At 60.1% G+C, this 25,691-nt stretch overlaps 1 protein-coding gene across 2 annotated transcripts in view; it reads left to right on the forward strand.

Annotated features, from left to right (window-relative positions):
* Positions 1-532: 532 nt before the first annotated feature.
* The window catches only part of BACE2 (beta-secretase 2), a gene marked incomplete at both ends in the record, with an annotated part of 52,449 nt that continues 27,290 nt past the window's right edge, over positions 533-25,691 (forward strand). For both annotated transcript variants that reach the window (XM_084231941.1, XM_084231942.1), the window contains one exon: positions 533-844. In XM_084231941.1, coding sequence (XP_084088067.1) covers positions 533-844 — 312 coding nt within the window. The remainder of the gene's footprint in view (positions 845-25,691) is intronic.

Consider the following 25,691-nt stretch of genomic DNA (forward strand, 5'->3'; position numbering starts at 1 on the left):
TCGCTGCCCCTTTAAGGGTTCCCGAAACTTTCCCCCCGGGTAGCGGAGGAGCCTCGTCACATCCGCTCCGCGGCCGGCGCGCTCCGAGGAAACGGGGGACTCGAGTTTCCCGGCGGAGGCGCGGCCGGGGCGAGCGGGCTGAGCGGGGCGCCCCGGGCGCACCCCGCGGACCCCAGCGCGCTCGGGCCGCGGCCGCGGGGCGGCGGGGCGGGGCAGCGGCCCACGCCGGAGGGGCCGGGGCGCCAACTTGCCCAACTCGGCGGCGCGGGCTGGGGCGGCCCCCGCGCCCCTCCCCGCCCGGCACCTCCCCCGGCCCTCCCCGCCCGCCGCCGGCCCGGCGCGCGCCCGCCCTGCCCCGCCGCCCTGCCCGGCCCGCCCAGCCCGCCCAGCCCGCCCAGCCCTGCCCAGCCCCGCCGGCCCTGCCCAGCCCCCGCCCGCAGCCCGCAGCCCCGCGCGCCGCGGAGTCGCCAGGCGCCGCCGGACGGGACGGGACGGGTCGGAACCGGCGCGCCCCCCGGGCCGGGTCGCGGGCATGGACGCGCTGGCCCGGGCGCTGCTGCTGCCGCTGCTGGCCCAGTGGGTCCTGCGCGCGGCGCCGGCGCTGGCCCCCGCGCCCTTCGCGCTGCCCCTCCGGGTGGCCGCGGCCGCCAGCCGCGGGGCCGCGTCTCCTCCCGGGCCCGGGGCCCCCGATGCGCCCCGCGCCGCGCCGCGCGCCGACGGCCTGGCGCTCGCCTTGGAGCCCGCGGGGGGCTCGGTCAACTTCCTGGCCATGGTGGACAACCTGCAGGGCGACTCCGGCCGCGGCTACTACCTGGAGATGCTGATCGGGACGCCCCCGCAGAAGGTAGGTCGGGGCGCCCGAGCCCCGCCGCCGCCCGCGCCCCCGGCTCCGGCCGCGGGCACCCCGGGGGCTCCTGGGGGCGCCTCGCGAGGTCCCCGCGCGCTGGGCGTCGCCCCTGAAGCGGCCGCTGTCCCAATCAGGGAGAGCAGATCCGGGGTGCCAGGGGCTCCGCCGGGTGCGCGCGGGGACGCGGGGGAGGCCGCGAGTGTGGCCACGGGCCCGCGTGGCCGGGCGCGCGAGACCGTAACTTGCGGCGGAGGAGACGCCCCTCTGCGCCCCGCGCCCCGCGAGGACCGGCGCCCTGGGCCCGCACGGCTGATGACTGGGGTGACTTTGGGTAAACGGTGCCCACACCCCGCGCTTCTCAAGGCCAAGGGTCCGGGGCCCGGGACTCCCGCGGGGAGGTCCTGGGAGGGTCCGGGGGCGCCCAGCCCGCAGCCCTGACCGCCGGGCTCCCCACCCTTGCGCTGCCCCTGCGCAGCCCCGCGCGCCCCTCCGCCCGGCGGCCTGTGGCTCCCCTCGCCGCCCGCTGCGCCCCAGGCGCCCCCACGTGCTGTGCGCAAAGTATTCCCGGCCCACAGCTCCTGGGAGAATCTGGGCCGAGCCAGGCCGCTGGGGGCCGCGTCTGCCTTTTTCCTCCTCGTCTCAGCTTCATTTATTGGCACATTTTGGAGCAAGAAACCCATGTCCCCAAAACCCCGCGGTCTTAAGGAAAAAACAACACACCCAGGAGGTGCGGCTCCCTCTTTCCAGAGGACCTAACCCCTGGCCCTCGTGTGGTTTGCAGCCAAGTTTTCTCACCCATCGGCTGCAGGGACTGGAGATACTTTACTTGTACTTTCCACCTTATCGTCTGGGTTTTAATGAAGCTGAGCTTCCTGCAGAAATAGAACATCTCATGACTTTGGTGTAAATCTAATTAACTTATTCAAGACTTTCTTAAGAGGAAAGACGTGCCTGCTAATTATTTGTTTTAAAAAAGGTCCTGCCAAATACCTTCTACGGTTGTTTAATTAGTTAAAAGAAAAAAATAAATAAATAAGCCACGCGCTCCAAGGATGCCCCCTGCTCCAAACTTGGATTCTAGCTGCCTTGCATCTTATCCGTGCCCGGCCCCCAGTGGGTCATGGGGGAGCTCCCCCCACCCAGAGGCAGTGTCAGCTGAGAGAGCTTAACTTCACCCCAAGAGTTTGGTGCCGGCGAAGCCACCACGTGCATCCCCGAGCTGGGGACCGCCTGGCCTGTCTTTCCCAAGGTGTCACGAGACAGGAGGTTGAAGTTCTTTTGTGGCCTGTGGCTAATCTTCTGGAAGGAGCCCTGAGTGACTCTCCCTTTAGCTTGCACCTGCCTGAAAAAAACTCACATTGATTTTTGCGTGGAAGAGGGTGCTCGCTATGGTCAGCGCTGTCCATGGGGCAGTTGGGGTGTGAGACAAAGGAGCCCCAGATTCCGAGGAGAGGGGGAGGAGAAGAAGCCTCAAAAAAGAAAATATTTCTCTTGGGCTCTCGGAAGAGCGAAGCTTTCATCTGTAACAGAGTGTCTTTATGTTGTTTTAAAGTTGTTTTGCTGAAGTTGGGAAACTCTGAAGGGACGAAGCACGCGACGGGGTGCTGCGACGGCTTGTCGTTACTGGTTAAGCCCATGACCTTTAAATCATGACATCAAATGAGCAGGATGCGGAGGGTGCCCCTGCCTGGCTTTACCTTGAGGAGGACGGAACCACGCCTGAGGTTATCGCGAGTTGGACCTGAGCGTGTTTCCAGGGAGGGCTGCGTGTTCACAGCCCGGGTTTTTACACTGGTTCGGGTCATCAGATATTCTGGGGTCTCCATCCTGGCTTGATTTAGTCGTGAGCACATTTACAGCAAAGTGTCTGTCTTCAGCAGGCCTGTGGCGAAATGATGTTCTTCCCAAATGCCTGCTGCGGGCGCCAGTGCTGGGTGCCCCCGTGGCTGCCCACCTGAAGTGTCCCTGACCACCCGCGGGGGTTTCCGGGAGGCTTGGGGGGTAGAGTGGGCAGTCCAGAACTCGGTGAGTTCCTGCCCTGTTAATGTCGGGAGTCAGGCATTTAGTCTCTGCTGATCCTCCAGCGCCTAAAATAAAAACTGCTTAGGTGGAGAGAAAAATGGAATTGTAAATCCAAGCACTAAATAGCCAAGACTTCTTCAAGAATGAAGTAATTACCATGGCCCGTGTCGCGGCGCCTGGCGGCCAGCGCCGACCCGGCTGCTCTCCCCCGGTCCTCACCACATCTCGTGGTTCTTATCCCCACTTAGGGGATGGGAAAAGTGAATTGGGGCTGGGGGGGGGGGGCTTCGATGGCTTGCCCAGGACACAGGACAGGAGAGAAAGAGCCAGAAGTGCAGCCCGAGGCCCTGGCGTGTGGACCCCCCACCCCCAGCGGGTGCTGCTCCCTACCCATCCTGCCTCCTCCCTTCCTTGGGGGCTCAAACTACCTTTTCCTGCCAGAGATGCCTGAACCTTACTCCCTGGGGCACTAGGGACTTCTGTGCCTGCGAAACTGGACTCTCCACCCCTGTGGCCTCCGCTCTGCTCCCTTCCTCCAGGCCGAAGCCTGAGGCTCAGGTGAGGCTCTTGGCGCACCCCTGCTCTCCAAGGGGAAGCCAGCGGTGGGAATGTGCTCGTTCAGAAAATGCTTTCATTAAGAACTGGGGTGCCTTGTTCTGCCCGACACTCTGCAGCCTCCCAGCGTCTGCTCAGAAGTGGGGTGAGCGAGCGTGTTGGCATGGAGATGAGAGCCAGGGGTCCGGGCCATTATGTGACTTTTCTGCAGTGGTAGAAAGCCGGCCTCTGCTTGAACTGTGCAATTTGGTCTTGTTAATAATAATAATGGTGTTCTAAAGTGATTATAATTATGGCAATTTCCATTATTTGCAAAAAAGTGACTCTCATGCGAACACAATAAATCCCACCGGCAACGCTGGGGTCTGCGGCTCTGTTCCTTGCCACGACTTCACAAAAGCTTCCGGGGCTCCTGCTCAGAGGCGCTCTGCGGCTCCCACTAGCGCGCCTGGGATGGGCAGCACCGAGCTTCCTATTAAACACCCGCATGTGAAGAGCGAGCAGGTTCTTGGGGAACACCGCTGGCTTGGCCGCCGTGGCTTGGCGCACAGCGAGCTGGCAGAGTTCGGATTGAAAACAGGCACCGAGCACAGTTTGCCTTTTTCAGAATAACCAGCCAGTGTCCCCAGATTACACTCAGCTGCCCTTGGCAAGGCTGAAGGCCAGGGGGAAGGAATTCGCAGGGACAAACCACGATGGTAAACCCTTGAGGACATGAGAAGGGAAGAGACGGGGGAGGGAACAGGAGGAGAGAGTGAAGCTCCTTCCAGGGCCAGGCGGCCACTCCCGACTCCAGGCCCCAGGCAGGAGCCTCAGGGTGCAGGGACAGCGGCTGAGGCCCACCCGGCAACCTGTCGTCCTGGCTTCTTGGGCGCGGGGCACCTGCGGAGCGTTTCACAAACAGCACCTGGTTGGCCCTCGCAACAGCCTGTGAAGTGGGGACAGGGAATCACCCAGGGTGCCACCGGGCACCCGGGCCGCGGCCCCGAAGCTGCTGGTAGCACAGCTGAAGAGGCACAGACGTGCCCCCCGCGTTTGCTGCTGCCTGTCGTGGAAGTCATGTGGATTCCAAGTTAAACTCTTTGGTGATTCAAAGTCGGGACAGAAAGAAAAACCATCTGTAGAATGACAAAGTCAGCCTGAGCTCATAGGTTTAACTGTGTCCTCCCGCCTCCCCCTCGCCCCCTAAAAAAGCTGTGTGTCTTTGTCCAGACTTTCTTCTTGTAAGGACACAGGCCACCTGGGACGGTCTGACCTCCTGATAGCCTCAGCCGGGGGCAGTGCTGTCAGACAATGTAAAAGCAAGTCACTGGGGGCCTCCCTGGTGGCACAAGGGCAACCCCTTGTCTCAGCACTATGAAGCTCTCCGCGGCACTGCGGCCTGAGTTCCATCCCTGGCCAGGGAGCTACCCACAGGGCGCAGCAGACCTCTCCTGACTCACCCGCTGCTCCCCTCAGCAGTGGATCTCAGTAGATCTGTCTGTTCTGCTCCCCACTCTGTCTCTGGTGAGTCCTCTTACCCCCCGCACCTCTGGCCTGCACCTCTGGCTCTTGGGTGCATAAGTAAATAAATCTTAAAAAAAAAGGCAAGTCATTGAGTATCAAAAATAAAAATAAAAATGTCGTTTATTAAGCTAGAACTAAAATATGGCCCCTACGCCTGCAAGCGGGTGGGCGCTGGGGATGGAAGCATTCCCAGGCCTCGTGACATTCTGCCGGAGGCGTCACATGCCATCCGATTTAGACTTTAATGAGTGGGAAAAACAAAAGTGGGAAAAGCCGCCCCCTTTGATCTGTGACTGACTGGGGTGTGGAAGGAGGCGCCCTGGTCTGACCCCAGGTCCTGGCCGGTGGAGACATCACACCCCGGCTTCCCGTCCTCAGCACCCAGTGGCCTTTCATGTTCTTTGTTTCCGGCTCCACAATCCTAAATGACCACAAAAGAGGTGTCTTGGAGCCACAGAAGCGCGTTTCCTCACACTTCTAGAGGTCAGACGTCCACACGCACTCCGCCAGCGGGGCCGTGCCCCCTCCCAGGGCTTAGGGGTATCCTCCCTTGCCGCCTCCAGCTTCGGGGTGCTGCCTGCAGTCCCCCGTGCTCCTGGGCCCTCAGCTGCACCCTTCATTCTCGGCCCCCACCCCGGCCTTCTCCCCTCTGCGTCTGCACACCTCCCTCTCCCCCAGGGCCCACACCCGCGGGTGCGGAGCCAGCCTGGCCCCGGGGAGCATCCTGGCTTCATGAGAGCGATTCGGACGCCACAACCTTGTCTTTTGGTGGGGGCGGTGACCCAGCTTAACCAGGACTCCACTCCAGGCTCCCGTCCAGGGGCTTCCCCGCCTGCTCTCTCTTTGAGGACGTTTAGTTGGAAATCCAAGTGTGACTCCTGCAGGCGCTGGCCTGGCCGGTGCTTCGGGTGGAGCCTGGAGCGAGACAGTGGCCCCTGGACGACGGGGGCCGGGTGGAATCAGGAGAGGGGTGGCCGTGGAGGGCTAGGGTGAGGCTGGGCTGGGGGCTTCTCGGATGCTTGACCGTGCCCCGTGTTGGTTTCCTCACCACAGACAAATGGCCCAGACTCTCAGAGGCCTCCGTCCTGGGCGCTCACCCTAGAGCTACTGTCTGTGCAGCTCGGGGCAGGGCTGTGCGAGCCCCCGTGGTGTTTAAATGCGCGTGACTAACAAGCAGGCCGCTGGGAGCAAGGCGGGATGCTGAGGCGCATGGCTCTGGTTCGAGGGCTCTGAGAGCACCCGCGCCTGCTTTCGTGACACCCATGTGGCGGGGGACAGCCCCCCAGACCCAGCCCTCCCCTGAGTTCTGGCCGACGCCTCCGGGTCGGGTCACTGGGGTGAATCTCAGGCCTGCCCGCCCTTGGCCCCCCTAGAGTGACTGAGGCCCTTCTAACTGAAAACCCCAGCGGGGAGGTTACAGCGGCTCTTGCCATGCGCCATGCGGGATTTCCCAGGCCCGTGGAGAGGAATTTCGAGCCTTTCTCGGTCCCCGCCTTGGGGGATTTTCCGTCTCAGGTACCCGCTGAACAGGCCGAGCCTGCGGCCCTTGGGTCGGGTCCATCGGGCGGAGGGTGGGTGAGTGCTGGCACTTGCCCGGCTTCTCGCCCAGTGTGGTGGGGGCTGGTGGGCGTGTGATGTGGGCGGGGGGCTCCCCCCAGTAGGACACTTCTGCCCAGCCCTGGCCCCTGCCATGTGTCCACGGGTCCTGGCCGGGGCTGAGCGAGGTGTCCACACTGGGCTCATTGTGTGCGGTGACAAAGCACCTACCTGTGACCCAGCACACACCTGGGAGCAGGTGGGCGGCTGCAGGCTCTGCCCTCCTCGGGGTGGGTCCACCTCTGGGCAATGGAATGAAGGTGGAGCCGGGCGCCCCACGTCTGCTGGCCTTTCCAGGGCCGGACGGCCATTGGGTGTGCGCCTCTTGCTCCTCGCTACAAGCAGTGGCCTGTTTGCTCTGGGAATCGCAGGAGGGAGGCGTCCCAGGAGCGCCCACACAGCCCGTCAGGAACCTCAAGGCTGTGGGGCTCCCCTTGCTCCGCAGCGCAGGTCTCGGGCACACTCTGGCTCGTGGGCCTGGCACATCACTCACCTGCACTCCCGGCTGCGGTGCAGGACGGTGGCAAGAGCGTCTGGAGAGGGAGCAGGTGCAGCCCTGGGCCGGGGCAGCGGGAACCCCTTCTGCTCCCCTTCCACGCTAGACAAGAACAGCAGGAGAGAGGGTTTCCACCCCCTCCTCCAGCTCCGGGTCCTCAGCCCCTCGATGGCCACTGCAAGATAAAAGGCCTTATCGGTGGCAGTGGGTGGGGACCGCTCTGGCCTGTGGTCGGCCACGCCAACCCTGCCCCTTGCGGGAGCCAAGCCCTCACCCGCAGCCCTGGCACAGGCACGGCGGAGAGACCCGGGCGTACGGAAGCAAACATGCCTCCTGATCTGTGTAGCCAGCGCCCTCGTCTTCATTGTGAATCGCTTGTATTTGGGGGGGAAGTCAAGGCGTTAAGATATTATTTGAGACCCTGGGAAATCTTTTTCACACAAGGCACTTCAAACAACTTATTTACAAGTTTGCAGCCAGAGCAGTTTGCACAAAGACTTGATTTCATTACGCCATTTGGACCTATTTTGCAGGCTCAGAGGTTTGATTTCATTAGTGCCATTACGGAAAAATCTATTTTTCGGAGGGCGCACATGTGTTAGGGTGAACCGCCGAGCAAATTTCCACTTTGCAGCAATAATGTCAATTTTCCATGAGTTAACCTAATAGACATGTTGGTTGTGGATTATGCGCCGTGCTCTGAATAAGCTGTTTTCCTACATACAAGACGTTTCTAGATGCTATAATTCTCTCCAATTTGTATAAATCATTAACTCAACATAATACACACTGAAATCATTCAACAAATAGGAAGTGAAATAAAGCTTTTGAAATGGCAAAAATTTGAATAAAATGGTTAATTATATTAAAAAAGAAAGAAAGAAAGAAAAGTGCCCGCGAAGCAGCCCCTTCCAAGGTGCGGGGCCATGAGAAGGGGGAGTAGGAGTGTCCAGTCAAAAAGTGTCCCCGTGGCACAGAAGTGGGGTCCCCGTTAGGGGGGAAGCCGCCTGCTGGAGGGAAGCTTCTCCCCGGGCGGGGGTGGGGAGGCTGGGAAGCCTCTGCAGGGGACCCCTGTCCAGGCGCCCTGCTGCCTCCGGGAGCCGGCAGGAGCCAGCGGGCAGGAGCTGGAGGTGCGGTTTGCAGCTTGGGGTTTAGTTGTCCTGGGGGCTGATCCCCGCCCTGCTGCTTGCAGATGTTTGGGGTTGGGGGGTAAATCCTTCACCCTCCTGGGCCTGGGCTTGTAACGAGGCGGTTTGACCCCGTGGCCTGAGATCCCTTCCAGAAGGTGATGCGGTGGGGGGGGGAGGGGACAGTAATCTGCTTTGTGCACGGAGCATTCCTTGGCTCTCATTTCATCAGCTGCTTGCACAGGTGAGTGGCTGGGATCTGGTGAAGAGCAGAAGGGGGTTCAGCGCAGGGTTAACAGTGTGGAAGCCTGGGACCCAGCCCGGAGCCCAGGGTGAGGTTCTGGCACCGGCTGAGAGTCTGCCTTTTGTCTCGCTCCCGGGCCCCCCTGGCTACCCGCCCAGCCGGCTGGAACGCCCTCGGGAGGCCTGCGGAGGCCAGGTTCCCCTCTGCTCCGCCCGTCCCGGCCGAGGCACGTCCTTCCATTTCCCCAATGCCGAGGTTCGGGTCAGTGTCTCCTTGTTCTCTGCTGCAAACAGAAGCTTGTGTTCCAGAAGCTTCCTGAAACACAGGGTCTGGAAACGTGGAATGTTGTTCTCCAGGGAGAACAGCAGCCTCAGCAGCCAGTCTCTGCGCTGAAGGTGGCTCTTGAAAATGCCCAGCCTGTCCCATGCCAAGAATAATAATGACTCACTAGGGAAACAAATGGGCGAAAGCGACATCAGCACAAGTAGCACCTTCTGAGTGAGCGGGTTCCGCGGACTCCCCAGCTCTGTTGGGCTGATCCAGTTTTGGGGGTTCTTCTCCAGCCTGGGATCACCTGCTCGGGAGTCTGTGGTTGCTGGGCTGGCAGAGGCCTGCCAAGAACCGCACTTCCCTGCCAACACCAGCAAATTAGAAGTTGGTGGCCGTATTTCCAGTAACTTTGTCTCAGCGCCACCTCCCTTGGTGGTTATTTTTGCTGAAGAGCAGAGGAAATGGATGGCTTGGCTCCTGCCTCCCTCGGGGCTGGGAATAGGGGCAACACGTCGGCCTCGGTGGTTTTCAGCCCTGGCAAATTGTGCCCTCTCGGGGACATTTCACAATGTCTGGAGACAGGCTTTGTGGTCACGAGTTGGGCCCACCAGTTGCGGTGGGTGCAGGTACAGGACGCTGCTCAACACCCTGCAAGACGCAGGACAGTCCCCCAATAAAAGAGCACCTGCCCCCCCAAACGCCAGCGGGGCCAGTGGGCAGAGAGCCTGGCCGCAGCTGTCGCGGGCACAGTGCGCTGAGCCGTCCTCACCTTGGGACTCCCTGCCAGAGGCAGTAGCGTGGGAACAGCTAAAAGCACTTCTGACTGGAGTGCCGGGATTAAAGAGATGAAAGAACTTTGAACTTGACTCAGAGGATGGGCTTGCGCTCCTTCCATCGCATTAAGCACTGCGTGGCCAGGCCTGTCCCTGCCGGGAGTGCTGTCCTCAGCCAGAGGGGCTGGAGAGAGCCGGCGCGCCCCTGGGGAAGCCGGACTGTGAGAAAGCGAAGGGACCCTGGGAGCAGCGCTGTGAGTAGCGCAGTCTGGACAGGGTGTGACCTTAGGAAAGATGCTTCCAGAAGCTCCGTCTGGGCAGGAGCAGTGTGAGCCGTGACCGGGACACCAGAGGACTCGGCCTTCAACTGGGGGACTGTCCCAGGCAGGGAAGAGCCTGCGTGTGGGCGGGAGAGGCTTTGCATCAGCTCCCCTTCACTTGTGCCTTGGGTTGGGGTTTATCAGAACAAAGACTTCACCGAGAGCATGCCGGGGGATACTCTGATACTCCCGGGATGTGTGCCCAGGGGGCGAGGAGCTCGGGGAAAGCGTGTTAAATGTGATTGGCCTGAGGGAATTTCGGAATTAAAGCAGAAAATTCCACTCCGAGCTCAGCCTGTGTCTGCAGCGATGTCTTTGGGTGGTTTCCCATCAAAACAGACTGAGCCAGAAGTGAGTGCTTGGGCGGTCGACTGGGGGCTTCCCGGGTCAGGAGGAGAGGCAGGTGAGGTGAGAGGGAAGGGAGTGTGTGGTGGGGAGTCAGGTGGGACGAGGAGGCCGCCCCCAGCACCTCTGGCAGGATGGAATGACTGGGCCGTCCTGGAAGGCGAGGGGGGTGCGTCGCCCCCCCCCCCCCGCCGGCTGTGGCGGGGGCTGCTCCCAGGGCGGCCGCCTCCTGCGCACCTGTGTCCCTGCCCTGTGGGGCCGGCCCTCGGGGCCGCAGGCGGGCACTGGGTCAGGTGCGCGGCCAGCTGGCGCCAGCACATTCTCTGCACTGCCACCTCCCTGCTGCCTGGACCGGCTGGCACAGGCCAGGCTGAGGTTTGAGGAATGAAAGAATGGCGTGTCCTCCCCATCCTCACCTCTGCACCCCACGCAGCCCCCTGAGTGGTCCCGAGTGTGCCCCGCTCTGCCCTGGGGGGAGCTTTCCTCCTGGAGAAGGTGCGATGTGTGAGCAGGAGCAGGAGAAGGGGTGGGGGCGGCAGGCTCTTCTGTTTGAGGTTAAAAACAACCACAGAACCTCCTTTGAAGAGCGAGCACTCGAGAGCGGGACTTTGAAAGCCTTTCAAGTGACTCTCTGGCGACCTCGAGGCGGGCAAAGGTGGCCAGACAGAGACAAGCGGCTGAGCCACCTGCACTTCCACATAGCCCGTGGCTGAGTCTCCCCAAGTGCAGCTCGGGGCTGCAGAGGGGCTTGTGCTGACTGATCTGCTCTATTCTGTGCAGCGGCAATTCTTCAGCACCATGTTGGGTTTTTTTTAAATATTTTATTTTCTATAAATCTTACATCATTTTTCATCTGTGCACAATGGATGCGTTTTCATTATGGTTATATTCCCCAGACAGCTGCACCCCCGCCTGTTTTGACTCTAGTGCTTCCTCTCCCCGCCCCTCCCTCGCTCCCCCCAGGGTCTCTGGTTTATAGTTGCTTGTTCACTTCTTAAAACAATGTTTTAAGAAATGTTTAAAATCTGGGTGAACAGGTACATTTTGACGCGTTCACCCTGCAGGAGGCAGGCACCTGGCTCACTCCAGCAGAATCAGGGCGCCTGGGTGCCCATGGGGCTCATCAGGTGGCAGCTCGGAGCCCGGCTGTATCGAGGCGGTGAGCGGGGAAGGGGCCCTGCGCCCAGCACAAGCACATCTTGTCCTCCGTCTGAGGGAGTGTTTCCCTGGGCACCTTGCTGGCCAGGGCTAGGAGCCACTGGGCAGGAGAATGGAAAGTCCCAGGGCTGTGTTCAGGTCCAGGGGAGCCAGGGACCCCTCTAAGCCCCTGCTCCAGCCCAGCCTCAGCAGACATGCTGCTCCCTCAGGAGGCCTCAGCCTACCTACCACCCGCAAACAGACCCAGGCTGCGCACAAGCCTGCCGGGACCACCTTCTCTGCCAGGACCACCTTCTCTGCGAGGTCTTGGCCAGTACAGGTTGTGACGCGTTTGGAGTCCAGGCCTTCAGTGAGGATGGGGCCCAATGACCCCTGACTGGTGTCTGTGTGAGAGAGGAGATTAGGATGCACAGAACGTGGGGGGTGGGGTGGGGCGCACACAATGAGGGGGCCCCCCGTGAAGAGCAGCCGAAGGACCACTGTCTGCCAGTCAAGGAGTGGGCAGGGAGCCAGTCCTGCCAACCCAGGATCAGGGCTTCTGCCTCAGGAACTGTGGGAAGGAGGCCAGTGCATTCCCAGCTCCTGGGGGATGCTGCGAGCTTCTGGCCCCTCAGTTCCAGCCTCAGCTCCCCGTGGGGTCCCCTGTTCCCCACACCATGTCACATTGGCAGGAGCAGGGGTGGGGCCGCTGTGATCATACCCTCTCCGGCGTTGTATCTGGACCAGAGAACAGATTTGTCTTCTTGGGCCTTTTGTTCAGTAAACAAACATTCACGTTAGTGGGGGCACCCCGGGCCCGGGAGGCCCAGGACCACCCAGCGCTTATCGGGCCAGGACCAGAGCCCCGAGAAACACAATGAGCAGAGCGAGGTTTGTTTTTCACAAATCAAGACACATCCACTTGGGGCAAAAGCATGAGGCGCAGGTGAATCGGAAGGTGATGGCATCTTCCACAGCCGGTGGTCCCGGGGCAGGCCCAGCTCGCCGCCCGCCCCGCGTGCCCCTGAAACGCCAGGTGGGCAGACTGCAGCCGGCACTCGGGGAGGAGGCTGGGCTGTGACTGGCGCCTCATCCCCGTGGGCTCCAGTCACCCCCTGGCCCAGCACCTGGGCGCCAGCCTGGCGGGGAAGGGCTTCTTCCGTCTGCATTTACGCTCATTTCTGAAAAACTTTTTCCAAACTAGCAAACGCAGTATTTTTTTGCATCATTGTCCTTGATTAAAATTCGACTGTTGGGCCTCCCCTGGTGGCACAGCGGTTGAGCACTGGGCAGTGAAGCCACCCGCAGCCTCTATAGCACCAGTTCGCTCCCCCCGCTGCCCCCGAGGGCCCCACATGGCGCGCAGACCTCTCCTGCCCCCCGCTGCTCCCCTCAGCAGTGTACTTGCTCAGTCTGCCTGTTCTGCTCCCCGCTCTGGCTCTGGTGAATTCTCTCACCCTCCTGTGCTTCTGACTGTACCCAGTGCTTGTATAAATAAATAAACAAACAAATAAATAAATAAATCTTTTAAATAAATAAATAAATAAAATTCTATTGTTTTCAAATTTCAGTTGGATGCTTGCAGGGCCAGTGGACGGCAGGTGTGCGGCCTTGCCAGACAGACCCCATCCTCGTGGGCTTTTATGTGGTTTTCAGTCTCAGGAAATTATGAAACCATGTCATGTCATCGTGATCATGAATCATTAACCAGGTCTTTGTGGTCAGTGGCCAGGTGTGACGGCCACCGGTGTCAGCACGTCATTGCCAGGCAGCATTCGGTGGATGAGACAGTTGATAATGAGGCCTGTGATCGGCCCTCTATGGGAAGCCTGGGGGGTGGTTTTAATGGGGACGAGGCAGGAGACTGTATGACGATACCAGCATCTGGGATGATTCTGGGGAAGTGTCCACCACACTCACTGCCCGTGGGGGACACTGGTCTCTAGCAGGGTGCACAGCACCTCATGGAGAGGGCACTGTGGGGGTGGGGGGAGTTGGTAGGCAGCTGAGTCTGCTGAGTTCCCCAGCACAAGCTCCCACACCTCCTGCTAACTGTCCACCCTAGGGCAGGGCCTGGTGCTGGACAGAACATCCTCCACAGACAGGAGGAGCTGCTGTATTGGCGCCTGAAGGGAAAGAGGTGCAGAACTTCCTATCACTGAATCCGCAGAGACGGGACCGCCCGTGGGTGGGCCCCACACCTGCTGATCGCCTATCACCCAGGACCTTGTTAAAATGTACATTCCGGGATCCATCTCTGGTTTGGAGATTAGTGTTTTTGTTTTTTTTTTTTTAAAGATTTACTTATTTATGCACACAAGAGCTGGGGTGTTGCCAGGGGTGTGGTGGTGAGAGGACTCACCAGAGACAGAGTGGGGAGCAGAACAGGCAGACTGACTGAAACTCACTGCTGAGGGGAGTAGCGGGGAGACAGGAGAGGTCTGTTGAGCCATGTGGGTCAGCCCCCTGGCTGGGGATTGAACCCACACTGCAATGGCTGCGGATGGCTTCATAGTGCTGTGACTTAACCCCTTGCACCACCAGGGAGGCCCCCAAAAATGCTAACATTTAAAAAAAAGTCAAGATGTTACATTAGAGAGCCATGTCATTGTGAAAAGTTCTATACAGCATCAAACATGTAAGGCTTTCTATACTGAATGTCCATTATCCAGCTCACCCATATGTGTACATAAAATTTAAAAAAATAAAGGGAATGGCTATTTTTAAAAGGGGGGGTGTGGGGGAGGCGGCCTGTGTGCCGTCTCTCTTACGTGGAAGTGCAAAGCCTGTTTGTGAGCAGGTGGGTGATCTTGGCAGAGGAGGGGACTGGTGATGCAGCTCAGCCGGGGCCGGGAGCACTGTCCCCTGGGGTGATGGGGCTGGAACTTGGAAGACGCTCCTCCTGCATCAAGCATGTTGATGGTGGTACACAAGAACTCTTACATGTATGTCGGAGATTTTGCCACAGTTAATAGAATGTTGTAAAATGTTTTGGCCAAGGTTTAGTTTTTCCCATCTTTAGAATGTTCTGGAAGATTTCCGGGAGACCATTCTATAGCCTAATCAGGAAAACATCTGTATCTCACTGGCAGTGAAATGAAGGAGGGTCACGTCTGCATTTCTCTTTAGGGCCAGCCTCTTTCAAAATATCTGGACACCATAAAATGTGGCAATCAATGAAGGTTTAATGTCTTTCCTGAGAGGCATTTACTTGGAAAGACTTTAGAAAATCTTTTTAGCAAAGAATGCAATCTTTGATCGCCATATGCCTATTAAAATGCTTTTCTTTTTTAACCTCGTGGGTTTAACAAGAAAAAAAACATCAAAGCCTTTTACACACCACATAGAAATAGCCTGTTTCTTAAAGGACTGACCTGAAATCCACAAAAGAGAGCAAACTGGGAACAGAGCCCTTTGTGTGACAGACCCTGTGCTGGGGCTGATCCGCAGGCGTGGAGGCGACACTCGACGGTGTCCCTGGAAGGCCCCTCGCTCCGCCCGGGGGTCGCTGGGGGAGTTTGAGATGGTGCATCGTTACGGGGTGATGCTGGCAAGTGTCTGTGTGGGACCACTTACGACCCGAGCCACATTCTGCCTTCAGACACTGGGACTGGCAGGTGTTTGTGTCGATAGAACGCTCCAGCCGCAGCCTCCCGGGCCGTCCGGCGGGCCCAGTTCTGAGCATCCTTTAGTTGTCCGTGGGCATGACTCAAAATCATGGACCTGGGCGGTAGTTCTTTGTCCTATTAGGAAATTTACTTTCCTAATTACTTTGTGTTTCACACGGCATTAAAATCAATTAGAGTTCCTTGACAGCTGTCATAATAAACAGGAAGTTATTGTTTTAAAGTCCACTGGGTGGCAGGGGAAGGAGCTTGGAAATTAACCTTCTGATTCTGTGGGCCAGCCTCAAATAAGCATCTATGCTTTGTTCCTCGCCGGCCCTGTCGCCAGTGCCACAGAGATGGAAAACCATTCTGGAAGAGAAGGCCGGCCTTGTCCAGACACCAGCGGGCGGGCTCCAGAGGGGCAGCGCTGGTCTGCACAGCCGGGGCGTGAGCGAGCTACTCAGCGACTGTTTATTGAAAATTAATTTTCTCCAAAGACGTAGAACAGGATTTTGAAGAGAGCTGTAATCTGTGGTGGGGCCAGCTCTGCTCACAATAGCCGGAAGCCGGAAGCTGCCCAGGTGACCACTGCGCGCTGCATGGACAAAATCAGTGTGTCTGCACCGCACGCGTGGCTCTTGATGGCGGGGAGCACCGTGTCTATGACAGCGCCCCGGTGGGCTACAGGCACAGCAGGGGTGTCCCTGCTGGACCACATGGGCGTGTGGCCTACTCTCCTACTCTGTGCCTGCATTGCTGACTGAAGTGAGGCCCCCTAGGGTCAGAGTGGGGGGAGGGAGAAAGCATCACGGGGCGCAAGGGATGGAGGTGAGGGAAGAGAGGAACATGCACAAGGGAATGGAAAGCAACAGCAAGGGTGAGTGTGGGGGTCAAAGAAAGCAGATACTAAAATGCTGCTAAATCACAAAAAAAACACCACGCAATCCCCTCCATTCCGTGTGGGGTCGTGTCCAGCCTGCAGGTGGGCAGTGACCCTGCAGAGCTCCAGGGAGGAGGGAGGTCCAGGCCCCGACACCGTGGACAGCGCCTGTGCTGTCCCCCTCCTGAGGCTCCAGAGGGAAGCTCCTGTGGCCCTCAGGCCAGCCCAGGCTCAGGTCCCACCCCGGGAGCTTGGCTGCTCCGGCTGGGGGCAGAGAGCCAGTCCCTGAGACCAGCCACAGGTGCACCCCTGGCCACAGCCACGCCTCTTCGGGGAGACGCGGGCGCTGCGTAAGCGACGCCCTGCAGGAGAGAGGCCTCGGCCTGGGGAACCTGTCCACGGGCTCAGAGTGACTGGACTCAAGTCTCCTGGGCCCAGGACCTCAGTGACCTTGGGAATCTTTGTCCATTTGCTCCCCCTCCAACTCCCTCAGCCCCTGTCCAGCACCCACTGTGTGCCGGGCGCTATGTGCAGCTGGTGCCGTCCACAGACGTGGCGCTGGCGGAGGAGGAACACCAGCCACTTCCAGAGCTTCTGGAGGCTTCCAGACACAGAGCGGACAGGAGGTGAAAGCAGAGGGGAAGGGAGTGAAGCAGGGGCAGAGTGGCCGTCCACCAGGGCAGGGAAGGACAGGCCGGTAGAACAGGGGTCCCTGCAGGAACTGTTGCAGCAATATGCAGGTGCCCCGACACTTCACGGGTCACTCTGTGTCTTGGCATTCAGCCTCATCCACGCCGACATGGCCAGCTGCCGGGGTAGCCCCCAGGAGGAGGGCGAATACAGCCCTCCAGGGCAGAGGGCCTGCAGGCCAGCCGCACCGTCCAGACCGCGGCAGGAGTAGGGGGGCTGGGAGGGATAGTTTGCGGGGTGATTTGGGGCAGGTCATGTTCTGCATGAAGATGTGTTTGAGAAGTCACACCTGGGACATGAGGAAAAGTCATACACACAGACCCTTGCAGGACTAACGTACCCCCGTGTGCCCGGCACTGTCTGGGGGCATCACCCACATGTCATCTCATGTGCTCCTCACCCTGAGATTTCACTCTGCAGCTGAGGGCCCGGAGGCTCCGCAGCCCCTCGCTAAGCTCAGCCAGGGTTCCAGTCCAGACAAAACCCAGAAGCCGGTGTTTCTCTTGCTACTCAGTCTTCCCTGAGAGCACGCCGGGTACACCCTGGACTGTAGCTAGAAATGGACTGGAACCAGCAGCCTGCAAATGGACGTGGCTGCCCCAAGCTCAGGCATCTGCTTGGGCTTGTGGTCAGAGCTCCCACCACCACTTTAGAAGTCCAGCCTCCCTCTCCTCCAGCCCCCTCTCCTCCAGCCTCCCTTCCTCCAGCCTCCTCTCCTCCAGCCTTTCTCTCCTCCAGCCTCCTCTGCTCCAGCCTCCCCTGTCCTCCTGGAGATCTGGGTATTTGGAAAGCTTCAAAGCTCGGGCAGGGAGTCCTGCCCCCAGTAAACTCCCAGGACACATTTCACCAGTGGAGGGAGCGACAATTACCATGTCTGGAAGGATTCTGATTTGGGGGTGATTCTGAGATTCCCCCAACAGGGAGCCCCCACACCGATGCTTCTGCACCTAGATTCTGCTCTCCGCACGCCCCGGGGACTGTCACCACTTCCGGGCCAGGTGGCTGAGCCCTGCCGCTCTCCAGCATCCCCGAGGTCGAGGTTTCCCCAGAAGGAGCCCCCCCCCCCACCGTGTGTTTCCAGGCGGAGCTCTGGCTGCGGGAGTCGGGCGCCCGCGGGGCCGGCAGGTGTGGAATCGGGCCCCTCTTCACTCGGTCTAACATCTGTGTCAAGTGGGACCCTCGGAACACGATTTTCCCCCTTTATAAAAACTACCCAAAGGTTAGATTGTGGAGAATCGCGCGTGGCAATTATTTTGCTTCCTCCAGCAAGACTGTTTGAGTAAATGAGATTCGTTTCCAGAAGGGAAGTGCTGGGAGGACCTGATGAGCGGCATCAGCGGCCACAATCACACGTAACAACTGTGGGCAAACAGCCCCGGAGGAGCCGGCCGGGAGCTGCCAGCAGCCGTCAACAGATGGGCCGCTAATGTAATTAGGAATCCTTGTGTTAAATGAGCCATTATTTAAATTATCTGCTAATTTTCCTATCTATTAACCTGCTGAAAAAGAGACAGTGATATCTGAGAAGTCTCAGACTGCAGCCACCCGCTAGATGCACAGCCCGGCTCTGCTCCACGCACTTTACCTTCCTGCAGCCCTTAGCACGCGGCTTTGGGTGGGGTGATCGCCCAGTGCCTCCTCTGACGATAAGGGGTTCAGCGGGCCACCTCAGGGTCTGTGGAGGTTCGGCCAGGTGGCAGCTGCAGGTGTGGGCCGGGCGTGCAGCCTGGAGGTCTGCGTGTGGCGTGTCCGGCACATTAGGTCCGGCCCACCCGCCTGAAGCTTCCTGGCCCGGGAGGTGCTTAGCCATGCCGGTGACTCCCTTCTGGCCACCAGTGTCTGGGTGAGAGGATATCTGCTCTTTGGGGCACGTGAGTGAGTCTACCTTCCCGTTTCTCCTGCCCCAACCCCTGGTGGGGCAGCAAAGAGGAGCCGAGGACGGTGGGGCTCTTTCCTCCAGTGCTTTGGGGCGCTGTCGAGGAAGCAGGGTCTTCATCCGCCAGCTGTCGCTGCTCCCAGGCGCCTTCCCCTGCTGGCACTCGCGGTTTGCCATGGCCCTGAGGGCTTGGCCCCGAGCAGAGAAAGCCCCGGAAGCTGGGAGAGGCCAGGCGCGTGGCGGCCACCGCTTCCGCTGTCCACTGCTTTCTGACTCGGCTCCCCGCGTATGCTGGGGGGGTGTGGCCATCGAGCAGCTGGGAAGCTAAGGTTAGCCCACCCTTGTTGCTTCTAGAAAATCAACATTAATTCTCGCATGGAGGTATCCGGAGTTTGGCCTGGGAGCCCCTCCAACTTCTTGGAGGATTTGCCACCTTCACCTGTGCCCCCTGCGCCCGGGGGCTCACGAGTATTTCTTCCCCACCTGACGGAGCAGGCGGTGAGCACGTTTACTGACTGTCCTCACTCTGGGGGGCACCCACGGAGACCGCGGACAAGGCGGCGGGAGCTCGGGGAGAGAAGGCAGCAGCCTGGAGAAATGCGCGACAGGAAAGGCCCTCAGCCAACCAGGGCCTGAGCGCCAGGAGGGAGGGTAGTTGGCAGAGGGCGGGGAGAGCCTGGAGAGGGTGCTCCAGGGCAGCCTCCTGGGTGGCTGGAAACTTACTCTCAGGCTGCAGCAACAGTGGGGGCTGCTTTATAACCACATCAAACAGGAGGAGGAAAATGAAATCTGCAGATGTGCCAGCTTATGAGTGAGTTCTGCCCAGGCAGAGCGCGCCTTGGGGATAAGACCCCAAGAACATTCCGGAAGAGATCTTCCCAGCGAAACTGTTAGAGTTGCATTGCTCCAGAAGCCCCCCTTGGCCAGAGGCTCCTTGTCCCGTTCAGGCCTGAGCTCAGAGTTCCCACCTGCTGCCCAAAGGAGCAGCTCTGCTCAGCACATGACCTCTGTGACCTCATATGACCGCTCTTCACCCTCACAAGCTCCCAGACACTCAGGAAGGGAGCAGGAGCGGAGGAGAGGCATGAGCCAGACCCGGGCTGTGGGTGGTGGGCGTGCCTGAGCCCCGGCTGCTGACCTCTGACCTCCAGCCCCAGGCGCCCTCCACTCAGCAAGGTGTGAAGGTGAGGGGCCTGGCGGGGAGGCTGGACTCGCAGGTGGAGGGGCGTCTGTGCGCACAGTGTCAGGCTTCCCCGGCTCAGCTAGAAGAGGAGGGGTCTGGGCAGACTAAGGGGGAGGGGCGGCGGGAAGCCAGGCCGGGGGCTGCCGTGGCCGGTGCTGCTTGCAGCTGGACGAGGAAGCAGAGGGCTGGGAGGTGCCTGCAGGATTGTTGCTGGGAGTTGAGCTTGAGCAGCGTGGAGGGCCCGGGAGGAAGGGAGTGAGGGCTCGGCCTTGACCCCGCTGATGGCTGGGGAGAGAGGCGGTGGCTCTAGGGAGGGTTTGGGTTTCCATGTTTGTCGCCCCGCAGTCCCGGATGTCCGTGGGTCTGGACACTTTGCTCACAGGAGACCCCTGGACACGCTGCCCTTCCCTGCAAGGTCCTTAGTTCCGCCGGGCCCTGGACCCGCCTCCTCATCTCAGCTGTTCCTCTCACTGGCCTGCAATGGAGTCCCCGAAGACCCCCTTCTGCTATGCAAGGGTCCTCTGAGCCCCCAAGCTGGCTCAGGGCAAAAGAGTGACGATCCACAGCCCTGTTACAGGTCGGCCCAGAGGGTGCGCTGGGCGTGGGGTTCCAGGCAAGGCTTCACCAGAGACTTGCAGGAGGCAGCCAGTCCTGCCTGTTCCAGCAGGACTTGGGGCGACTCACCCTACTGGCTGGCGATCTCTGTGATGTCAGCCGCCTCGCGAGCATAGAGGCCCTGGTCCCGGTCCGGAGTTTTGTACTCATTGCTCTACTCTGCAAGAAATGGGATGTTCTAGAGGAGACTGCTCAGTGTAGAGGCAGAAGTGGGGGCCAGGGGTCAGGACCCCAACATCTTGGGCCTGGGGCACCCTGCTTCTGGGGCACTTCTGTCCCCCTCACTGTCCCCCTTGCACAGCAGGATGGACTCTTTCTTCTGTGCTCCTCAGCCGTTCAGAGTTGTGCTTTGGAATTACAAAGCCCTTCTCGGGTCTGGGGTGCTGTCCGTGTCCCACTGCCCTCCTGGGCCCCACGCCTGTCTGGGGAACACGGGAGTGGGGTGGCCTGGAAATTTCCGCTGGCACTCGGGGGCTGGAAGAAAGCTGCTCCCTAGAATCTTGGTTCTGGTGGTTTCAGATCATGTGCCACTTACAGGCGAGTGGCTTGAACTTAACTTCCTGGGCCCGAGACGCCCAGCGCGTGAGGAACTGACTGGAGGAGCCAGTTCAGCTCAGTGTCGCTCGTCTCGCCTCGGGAACATCCTAACACCCCCGGAGCGGGTCCTGTGCCCCAGCACCCACATTTGCCGAGTCTGTGCGGCCTCATTTATGGGGGGAGCAGCTCTCTCCTGAAATCACCTGTTCTAGGGGTGAACGGCCAAGCTGGCCGCCAGCTTGGGGGACCCCAATGCTGAACTGGGCGTCCTCTGGACCTCGCTTCTGCAGAACCGATGCAGAAAGAGGTGGTGGTGCCACACACGCGGGCTGTTGTGTAAAATAATGTGGTTTGTGTCTCTGTCTCAGGCGACAGCCGCTGCCTCTGTGTCCCCTGCCCGCTCGGGGGCCAGTGTGCGCGTGGCACCGGGGAGGGCCGGCGCGTCAGAGGGACTGAGCAAGCGCAGAGGCTGTGGGACTCCACACCCAGCAGAGGAGAAATGCCTGCCCGGAGCCCGTCAGTGGGGCCATTATGCCCAGGACAATGGGCTTGTGTCTGCCGACCCGCCCGGTGGCCCGGGAGCCTTCCCGCTGTGGAATGCCGCTGAGGAGCCGGCCCTGGGCGGGCGCGGGCGCGTGGTTGCCAGAGAGACCCAGCAAAGGCCTGTGGAGCGGCAGGTCTCCAGGACCGGCAGAGGGGGCCGGCACGTGCAGGGCCTGCTGCCCTTGTTGGCCGTGTCTCCACGCCCTGTTGTCACCGTGCACCCCAGCTGTCCTTTTTTTTTAAGGGTGGCGGCTCCGACCCACCACATTCTTCTCTGAAAGGCCGAGATTTCCTGCTGAGTCTCCTGAGGATCTCTGTGGGCTGCGAGGTGTCTCTTTCTCCTCCACCTCTGTGCCCCACCCCAGCGAGGGGACAGCCGGAGTCACGTCTGCGTGTGGACAATAAGCCGGAGCGCGACAGGCCGCATCTGGGAACTTCTTTCCAAAGATGCGTGAGGGCTGGTTCCCACTGGCTGCGAGTGCCGTGGTTCAGGAGAAACGTATACTTGGTTTTCTGTGCAGTTCCTGGCTCTTGCTCCTGAAACCCTGGGATTCCTACATGATAAAGGCTCTTTTATTATCCGTAGCCAGTTTCAGCCACACCTCAGCCATGCCAAGAGCTGGCCTTTGGAAAGCCCCTGAAGGCCAGAGGGTTCCAAGGTAGACGCTTCAGGCTCACCCCCAGGGGCGGGGTAGGGGAGAGCAGAACCAAGCACCCTTGGCCAGTGAGTTACCCAGTCACCCCAGCTCTATAAGGCTCCATGAAATCCCCGCGAGATGGGGTTAAAACTGAAAATGTGACACAGGAAGTGATGGCATTAAGCAGAATGTTGACAGCTGGATGGAAATGGAATCATCTCAAGAGGACTGAAGTTGAGGGGTGTTTTCACGAGCAAAGCAGAGATTCTGATAGGCCTACCTGCTTCGAGAATTTCCCTGTGAGTTACTGAAAATTAAAGTGTTCGCGTTCTCCAGGCTCTAGGAAATTGCAAGCGGAAGCAATGGTCACCCTGGGTTTTTTTTCTCATCCACATTATGACGAAGGAACACGGAGCTCTAAGGTGTTACTCTCGGCCCTGCTGTCCTCAGGAGCAGGCGCACACGGAGAGAGCACCCCGCCCCGGAGTACTAGCCGCCCTGGCCAGACCGCGGAGGGCCCTTCCCGGGTCTGCCTGTGGCTGACCCTCTGCACCTGCAAGATCACAGCACCCCGGGCGCCTCCAGTAACATCCCGGTGCCCACAAATTCACGCGGTGTTAACTGGACAGAAGGTCTCAACCGATAGTCAGAGGCAAAGAGTTTATGAGCGAATCAAAGTGAGGATTTGAACCTGGGAAGCCGTTTGACAGATTTTAATCTGCGAGAACCGTTTCCAGTACACACAGTTTGAATGTCGCTCTCGGAGGTGGAGCTGGGAGTCACTGACTTTAGAAATGTAGTTATTCTTGGCAGGCGGGGCTTCTAGTTCTGCTTATTGCAACCTAAAGAAGTGCTGGGCCGAGGGGAGCGAGGCAGGGTTCAGTCGCCTCCTTTGTGAAACAGGCGCTGCGGCCGGGCACAGGCAGACCCAGCCGGCTCTTCCCCCGGCCCCTGGTCTTGGTGGGAAGGCCGTTTACCTGCAGGCAGCCGGTTTTGCAGCGCAGCTCAGCTGCAGCCTGGGCGGATGGCCTTGCTCTCCTGCGTGCTGGGCGGAGGGTGCCCCCAGATGTTTGACACTGTGTTCACAGGAGCACCCCCTGCACATGATCAGGAATGCAGAGCCAATCCACTCCCAGCTGCGGTGTGGAGGCTCCAGGCCGCTGAGTACTCTGTATTTCAGCGGAGAGCCAGGTACTAGATGTTTCCGCGCGTGCCTGCGTTCTGTCTGCATTAGCCCAGGTGTCCCGGGAGCCCCGCCTCTGCCAGCAGGGGTGGCTGTGAGGGAGTGGAGGGTGGACTCACTTCCTCTGGTTGTGGTGTCGGGCCTGGGGTATAGGAGTGGATGGTCTGTGCTGTGAGCACACACCTTGTTCCCGGGCAGGGAGGGGGCACCCCAGGACTCCCAAACCTACCTGCTGGCACCCCAGGACCCCCAAAACTACCTGCTCTAAATAGGACCTGCCGTCTGCCGCATCAAGACCAAACATACTCTTAAGACCTTCCGTGCACAGTGGGGAGAAGAAAAGGACAAAGGACAGCGTTTCCACACCAAGCACCCCCAGCCGGCCCTCCCCTCCTGGGTAAACCAGCCCGACGGGGCGGCCCCGAGCAGGGCCGCGGAGGCCCCAGAGCCAGCCAGGGTCTGAGGCCCCTCCCGTGGGACCCCAGGAAAGGGGCGAAGGCCCAGCACGTCTGGGACAGAAGGAGCAAAATCAAGATAACAGCTGCCACGTGAGCCTCCCCGAGGGTCTCTTGCCCACGTCTGTTTCACGTGCCCCCCAGTCCCTGCTCCAAGCCCCGAGGCCAAGCAGCAAGTGCGGCTTCTCCACAGGCCTCTGCTCCCCGCGCCTCCCCAGCTGTCCGTCGTCTTCCTTCCCCAGGCTCCGCTCCAGCTTCTCCTCCCTGGGTGGGCAGGGGACCTGGAGGCTCCCCGTTCCCAGGGTCCAGCCTGTTACAACCTCACAGGTGCCCCCGGCCGCCAGTGGCGGAAGGACTTCCCTCAGGTCACCAGGGGGTCCCGCCCGGGGAGGCCAGGCTCTGGGGCACAGGGAGTCCATGCCCGCCATGGTCCCCCGGCCCCTGCGGGGAAATGCCCCCCCCAGGTGCAGGGAGCCCTGCCCAGCCGGAAGCAGGAGCTGCTGCTGTTTGCCCGGCCGCCCCACGTGGGCCCCGCGCGTCCTCACCTGGGCGGCGCCCGGGGCTCCTCGCGGTGTTTGTCCCCTGAGTGTTTCCTTTGTCCCAGGAGCAACTCGGCCTCTCTGATTCGACCTGGAAGAATCATTTCGCTTTTCCCTCATCAAAGACCCGTGTGCCCACCGCGTGCCAGGCCTGCAGGCACGGGGCACGGGGCAGTGGACAGTCCGCGGCCCTGCCGCGTGGGAGTGGGCGGCGGGTTAGAGGCGCCCAGGAGCCGGCAGGCGGGCGAGCCGGGCTGCGAGGACGCGACTGGTGACCTCCTGGGCCCAAGCCCCTGCTCTGCCCTCACCCCCGCCCCAGACAGGGCAGGTCCACCGCTCTGCGCCTCAGCTTCCCTAGCTATGAAATGGGGGAGACAGTAACGCCTCCTTCGGGGGCTGTTGTGAAGAGGAAACAGGCTAATGTGAGGGAAGTGCTTCAGCTCCCGGCCCTTAGTCAGAGCTGTGAGCATCGCTGACCCGCCCTGCTCTCGGGCACCATTGCCTGTTGGGATGGCAGCCGGACAGACGGATCCTGAGGGGCAGCACGACGTCCTTGGTCACTGGGGGTCGCTGGTCACCGGGGGTCACTAGGAGTCGTTGGTCAATGGGTGGTCACTGGGGGTCATTAGTCACTTGGTGTAAATCACTGGGGTCACTGGGGTTCATTGGTCACTTGGTGGGGGTTACTGGGGTCACTGGTCATGGGGGGTCACTGGTCACTGGAGGTCACTGGTCCCTGGGGAACTGCAGGTCAAAACCACAAGATGTCATTCTGTAGAATGGACATAATAAACGAGACCACAACACCCCATTTGGGGGAGCACAGGGAGCAAAGGAGCCCCACGGGGTGCTGACGCATGGCTCAGGGGCTGTGACTCAGCTCACCTCCCGGGGAGGCTGCTCAGCAGGTTTCTAAGACACATGAAACACTCGCCTTCCCTGTGACCCAGCGTTTCCTTCCTGAGGACACACCCGGGAGAAGTGGAAACTGGGGGCCAGCCGCCTTGCTCCCCGAGCCCGGCGTGGGAAGCAGGCTGAGTCTGGAAGGAGGAGACAGGCTGGACCCCACGCCAAGGAGGGGGTGTTCCTTGTAAAGAAAGGGCAGATGCAACGTGGGGGTGTCAGCCCTTGATGAAAGAAACCAGACATCCCCCGCCCCCCAAGTAACCAGCCCGTGTGGTTGCGGGCGCTGCCGGCCAGGGCAGGACGCAGGAGGCCAGGGCCGGGCAGGGCCGGAGGTTACTGCTTCTGGGAAGAGGCGGGATCCGTGGAAAATAAATTCCCGTGTCTTGGTATCGAATATCTTGCATTTTTATTGTGTGTAAACTACACTCATTAAAACCGAAAGCCCCAAGTGTGACAGGCTGCTGGTGCTCTGCGTGAGGTGAGGGGCACAGCCGTGCGGGGCGTCCTCAGGGTAGCACCCCGCAGAGCGGGACTGAGACGTGGAAGATGGGGAGGCAGGAAGAGGGCGGCCCGAGCCGCGACAGGAGCCCAGAGCTTCAAGGAAACCTCCGTTCTTTGCCCGATTTTGTTTCCTTTTATTTGGGGTGTATCTGAGGCTGGACTGCACCCCCTCCCTGCCACAGCCTTTTTGGTGGACTGTGTTCAGATTTCAGATTTTTAAGTTTTTTTGAAAGCCGTCTAACCAATATAGGCTCTTCCCACGGGGCCGTGGCCGGGTAGTCAGCCCGTCAAAGGAGCCG

This window comes from Talpa europaea (genome assembly GCF_964194135.1).
Source record: "Talpa europaea genome assembly, chromosome: 4".
Classification (NCBI taxonomy): Eukaryota; Metazoa; Chordata; class Mammalia; order Eulipotyphla; family Talpidae; genus Talpa; species Talpa europaea.